Source organism: Arabidopsis lyrata (assembly GCF_000004255.2).
Source record: "Arabidopsis lyrata subsp. lyrata unplaced genomic scaffold ARALYscaffold_4, whole genome shotgun sequence".
NCBI lineage: Eukaryota > Viridiplantae > Streptophyta > Magnoliopsida > Brassicales > Brassicaceae > Arabidopsis > Arabidopsis lyrata.
The window spans coordinates 11,051,559-11,057,926 of NW_003302552.1; the positions used below are offsets into that span (position 1 = coordinate 11,051,559).

At 39.3% G+C, this 6,368-nt stretch overlaps 1 protein-coding gene across 1 annotated transcript; it reads right to left on the reverse strand.

Moving 5' to 3' along the window:
* Nucleotides 1-1,498: 1,498 nt before the first annotated feature.
* On the reverse strand, nucleotides 1,499-5,776 carry LOC9316947 (serrate RNA effector molecule). The gene is made up of 12 exons (XM_021028847.1): nucleotides 5,245-5,776; nucleotides 4,900-5,000; nucleotides 4,543-4,600; nucleotides 4,037-4,111; nucleotides 3,876-3,950; nucleotides 3,737-3,784; nucleotides 3,515-3,583; nucleotides 2,643-3,434; nucleotides 2,514-2,562; nucleotides 2,127-2,395; nucleotides 1,860-2,012; nucleotides 1,499-1,768 (listed from the first exon to the last, which is right to left on the reverse strand). Exons 1-12 carry the CDS (start codon nucleotides 5,643-5,645, stop codon nucleotides 1,708-1,710), a joined length of 2,151 nt encoding a protein of 716 aa, XP_020884506.1. The 5' UTR covers nucleotides 5,646-5,776; the 3' UTR covers nucleotides 1,499-1,707.
* Between the last annotated feature and the right edge of the window lie 592 nt (nucleotides 5,777-6,368).

The window sequence follows — 6,368 nt, forward strand, 5'->3', positions numbered from 1 at the left end:
AACACATCAGCAAGTTATTCATCGGTCTTCACATGTAAAGTCTTGCTCAGACCACTAATCACTTTTTCCCTCACAATGTTGTAGTCTAATTCAACATGTTTTGTGCGTTCGTGGAAACCTGCATTATTGGCTATGTGAATAACAGCAGTTGAATCACAAAAGAAAGCCACATACTTATCTTGAGGAGCTTGAAACTCTTGTAGAAGATTAACAAGCCTAGCAACTTCTCTGACTGCAAACTCTATTGCTTCGTATTCGGACTCCGTAGAGGAATGTGATGCAGTTTGATGTTTCTTGGACTTTCAGGATATGAGTGACTTGCCCAAAAACATACAGAAACCTGAAGTAGATCTCCGAGAATTAAGACAAGATGCCCAATCCGCATCTGTGAAAGCCTGTAATACCAAATCACAATCCGTAGAGTAGAATAGACCATCACCAATTGTACCTTTGACATAATGGAGAACTTTGTGAGCAGCTTTCATATGGGACTCTTTAGGAGCTTGAGTGAATTGACAAAATTTGTTAACCGCATAGGTAATGTCTAATCTAGTGATTGTCACATACATCATTTTTCCTACCAATCTTCTATAAGCTGCAGGGTCTTCCATAGACCATAGGTGGTTCTTCTCCATCTGAAACCAATTTAATGCTAGGCTCCATCGGTATACTTGATGGTTTAGAGGCAAGGAGGCCAGTCTCTTCAAGCAGTCATAATCAAACGGTTAACCGCAATATCTAAAAACTTAGAAGATACCCAAAAATAATATCCAAAACTATGTTTATAAACTCAAAATATTAATAATTTTTAGACTAAAAAAATCAAATACTTTAAATAATCAACATATCTAAATGTTGTCAATAATATCTGTAAAAGTTAAATACTTTTTTATAAAATTGAACCAAATTTTAATTTTCTTCCTATTTTTTTCACTTTTGTCTTCTTTTTTTCAGTTAATTTCGGTTAGTTTCAGTTATATTTGGTTAATTTTGGTTATTTTGGGTAAAAAAACCGAACCATATAAGATTTCGGTTAGTTACGGTTATCTATTCAATCATCCAAACCGAACCATATAAGCCATGTGTCCACCAATAAAAACACGGTCTCCCAAATCAGGAAAAGCTTACTTACTTCAACCCATTTACCACCCTCCTCTAGCCTACTCACTTTACATGTTGGGAACTCTACTTCAACCAGGAAAAGCTCATCGTTGCCAGATGGAACCAGAAAGTTGGAATTGTTATGAGGTGAGAGGAGAGTCGCTTCCAGCGAAGAAGGATCGATAACAAAAATGTCCCCAGTTGAGAAAGATACGGAAATTGGTTTTAGGGTTGAGTCGGGGAAATAACCGAAGGGATTGGGACGGTTGATTTAAGTGAGGCGGTTAAGACTTTTGGGTTTCAGATACATACGAGACGACATCGATTTTTGATAATGTTGTTTGTTATGTTTCTTCGTTCTGTTGATTGTTGTACATAACCTTGGATTCATAACAGATTAGTAAGCAGATGAAAAACAATAAGGAAATCTATGGATTGCGTGTTTTTATGCTTTAGTGACCGAAAATCAGGAGGAACAAGAAATAATATACCAAAAGACATGTAAATTGCCACAATCTGCTGGCTCAACTTCTAACACTGGATTCCTTTCGACCCGACCCGAGACGAACGGGCATCTCTCTAGCTCCCTCTCTAGCCCTTTCTTTTCTACAAACTCCGGTAATCAATAACGGTCACCTCTTCCTCTGGAGCATCTAGGTCTTGGTAGCTGCACCATTTTCTCATATAATAGTTTCTTATAGACGCTGCATTATCAATCATATTGTAAAGGACTCATAGGATAGAGTTAACCAAGTTACCTGCGTAGCCGTCTAGGATCCTGTCTAAAGGCCGGAGACAAAAGAAATGGCGCGGGTCCACCTCTGCCGTTACCTTCGAAAGGAGGATTGGGTCCACTTGGGAACATCTGCATCGCAAACTCAGGTGGTGCAGGTACAAATGGTCCTAGTGGCCTGCTCAAAATATCATTCAGACACCGTTACAGATTATTGATAAAACACAGTAACTCTTTAATTTACTCTGAAAACAAGATCATGAGGGAGTGAGATGATCTTTATTAAGCCTACCCGGCACCGGGAACAGGCATCAGCATTGGTGGTGGGTTTATATCCGATGAGAAGGGAGGAACATGAACACCACCTTGTCCACCAAATGCATCGTACCCAACTTCCCTAGGATTTCCACCATCAGGACCATCACCATCACCTCTCTGTTGATCCTCTGATCGATCATTTCTGTCATTTCCATTAGCACGTCCATCACGCTCTCTGCGTCCACCTCGATCATCCCTCAGTCTGTTCTCCATGCCTGGTCTACGTCTCATAGGTCTATCTCTCTGTCAAAAGAATATTTCACCCGCATAAGTAAAACTCAAAACAAAGCTAAACCAATGAAAATCCAAAGAAACAGACTACTCAAAATTCCGTTAAATGATAAAAAAAAAGATCATGTACCGGGCCAGATTGTTGAGTAGCTGGTTGTCCTCCTGGAGCATTAGGATCACTGCAAATGGCACATATTTTTTTCATTAAGAACCTGTCAGAAACGACAGTAGAAGAATCCAAGATAAAAACTTAACATACTTCATATAGTTCTGCAAATACAGTTCTTCCCGAACTTTGGTAGTCAGCTCTGTGACAAGCTCAGTGTGTTTCAGTTTGAGATGCTTGTACACAAATTCAGCAGCATGAAACAGCTTCGTGCAGCCTTTGGCTCCACAACCATATTTCCAACCATACTTCTCATCTCTAATCTTTCGGACATGTGGATCTAAAGCTTCAGTAGCGGCAGCATCTATCTTCTCTTTGGCAGCCATCACTTCCAAGGGATCTTGACCTTTCAACCTCTCTTGCCAATGAGAGTCAAATTTACTTTCACTCTCATCTCCTTTTGCATCAGAACCTTTTCCTTCAGCTCTCACATGCCTCATACCCTTAGCTTCATATGTTTCAACCTTTCCGTAATAGTCCACACCATGAACACGCCATAGATATGTGACAAGTGTGTCAAGCAATTCAACGCCCTCAAGGCCTTTCACAGATGTCAACCCCCTTATGATTATAACTGGACCAGTCGAACCACTGTGTAACTTTTCTCTACCCAATTTGTCATTTTCTGAACCAGACAAAACGTTTTCCTCAATTCCTTTCTCTGAGTCTAGCTTACGCACAAGGGCATGTGCTTGTTCAATGTCAGTTAAGATTCTCTTTGGATCAGAAGTGAAACTGGGTGCTTTCGGTGCGGCTGACAGAAGTTCAGTCTCTTTAGCTTCCCCGCTACCATGTCTTTTTCTTTTGCCACCACCAGCTGCATCATCATCAGAAATTTGCTCACTGGCCCTGCTGGATTTATCCAATGCTGTCACTGCAGGACCTCTGGAACAGATCAAGGGAAACTGTGAGCTTTAGAGATGACAGAATGGTGACCATGGTAATGGCCAAGGAAATGTTCTTACAAATCTATTGCCCCGCTCTGTAAATCAAGTAAGAAATCCTTCGCCACCTTCCGTGCAAGTTCATTCCTCCTGAAAAATTGAACGTAATATAAACAGTCAGAAACATTTTTTTTTATTTTAAATGTTCTTGAACTACAAGATTGTATTACCAAGACTACAAGAGAGCAGGGTATAGAATTAATATTATACCAATCAAACTGTGGCAATTGCTCATGAACTCACCTTTCTATGACAGAGAGTAAGTTTGTTGGATGATACTTATTCTTCAACCTGGATGCATAACATACATAAGCATATTAATAGTTAGCTTAAAGAATATCCCAAAAGAGTGTAAGAGATGTAAACAGATAGTAGAATTTACCATTCTTCCTCTTTGTGACTGTTAAAAAAGACACGTTTCTGTGTTGTAATATACTCTGACTTATATTCTTGATATCTGCATCAGGAAAAAAAGGAATTACCCCAGCAGCTTTACACCACAACTGATTAAGCACCAAGACTAAGATGCAGTTATAACAATACCTGCGTTCAGCTTCAGATGGCAATATATCATCTTCCAACTCCTGGATAAATTGTTTGTATGACATCAATCCATTCCTGGATAAAGGAAATACAAAGGTATTTTATTGTTAAATGCAACATCAAGGGAGTCTACAAACAGCACTAGTTGTGTGCCACTACCTTAAACGTAAAACAGATCAAATTTTTACACTATCTTGCGTTATATTGGCGTTATCTTGTACTCAACAGGAGTAATGGAATAGAAGAGATGACTTTAACATCACATGTTTCAGATATGATTTTCTAGTAGCTAATCTGGTCAATAGTGTCTCTCAAACATTCATTTTAACTTTCAGGAGCTACAAGGAAGAAAGCCTATATGCCTCATTGAAGACTGACAGTTCATAACTCCTAGTTTACATTTACTAGATTAAAAAGCCACTACCAAAAATAAACACTCCATAGGACAAAGAGAACAAACCGATGAAATACAAAGGAAAAATGAACAAATATGAAGGAACCTTAACCTTTGGGTATTTCCACTGTTGGAAGCATCACCATAACCTCCACGTCCTCCCTCCCAGTCTGCCAAAAGAAATACACAAAACAAAATGTAGATATTGATATCTCTCCTTTAAAACAGATCGCTTGTTCACAAATAGAATTGTGAATTAGTTACTCAAACTGTATACTATCCACAGCATATAGAGAGAAACTTTCGAAGCTATGACTATGAACTAAACTAGTCAAATTTACCAGAAGCCCCAATTTACAAGAAAACCCAATGACAGTCATCATACATCTCACAAGTCACAAAACCAGATGCAAAAGCGGTAATTATAATTCTCACAACCTTAAAAACACCTTAGAAAGAGATGTCTCACCTTGATAGCGACCCATAAAGCGGCCATGAGGCCTTTCATCACCATAACCAGGCCTCCCACCCATTTCACGGTCATATCCTCCACCATGGTCATATCCAAATCTAACATGCAAAGAATGAATTGGAGTAGAGATTAGGAAATCTCGAAAACGATGGGATATAACAATCATTGATACAAGAGGATAATTCAAGTATGAGAAACAACAGTGATACACTTGTATATCCTCAGCAAAGCAACAATGCAAAGAGTAATCATATGAGTGATGCACTTTCAATTCGTTGTTTAACTATGAGCTTGCTCGAAGAAGATCCAAAATTTTCACTAAGCATAGCAGATGACGATTACCTTCTGTCCGGTGGCCCATAGCCACCACGGCGAGTATCATAGCCATTATCATCCCTCCGATAACGCTTCTGAGGAGGCGAGCGACGCTGTGGAGGAGAGTGCCGTCTATCTCTGTACGGTGGCGGAGGACTCAAGCTAGGCCGTCTCTTGTAATCCCTACGAGGCGGTGGGAGAGGCGAACGGTCACGGTCGCGGCGATTAGGTGGACGTTCGATGTCTCTCTCGTCACGACGCTCTCGTGAATCTCTCTCACGGCGTTGCGGAGGCTGTTCCTGGTCTTGTTCCTGCTCCTGTTGCGGCAGAGAAGAAGAAGGCGGTGGAGGAGGTGGTGACGAAGAGGTTGATTTCTCAGGGAGACGGTTATCGACGGATTCAGACGGAGGAAGAGTTTCATCGGCCATTTTGATCGGAACCCTAAATCGGGAAATTCACGGTTTAATATTATCGTCTGTTTCAGGTTTTTTTTATTCGACGATACACTCCAAAGCCTTTCTTCTACAGTGAAACTCTTAATTCAAGTGTTGGCCTTAGAGCCAGAGGCCCATCTCTGTCTTCATACATATGCCTGGCCAAATAAACCGAATCCAATGTACCGAACCGAAACCGAAGCAAAAAAATCCGAATCGAACCGAAATTTTGAAAATAACCGAATGGATAATAAATTTAATAACCGAAATAACCGTAACCGAATCGGTACCGAACCGAAATATTTCGGGTAACCGAATTACCCGAAATACAATTAGGGGGGTGTATTGGATTTAGTATTTTGAGAGATTTTGGTTTTTTTCTTGAATCACCTCTTATTCAAATAAGAATTTTTAACTTTTTTTCAAAATCCTATGTTATTGAAACTGGAATTTGTCTAAAATCATCCAAAAAATTATGCAATCTCTTGTTATTCAATCAATGATTTATAAAAACCATATTAAATCTGCTGTTATTGAAAACTAAACAATTCTTTTTAAAAAAAGTATTGAAACTGATTTTGTGAGACTTTTGATACTTTTTTAGTTGAAAAATAGAGCTGAAAAAATCACACCTATACAGGTGGGATTTCAAACAAAACATTGTTAACATAAAAAATTGCAAACATAATCATATCATTGAGGACATCGTTCCTTTCT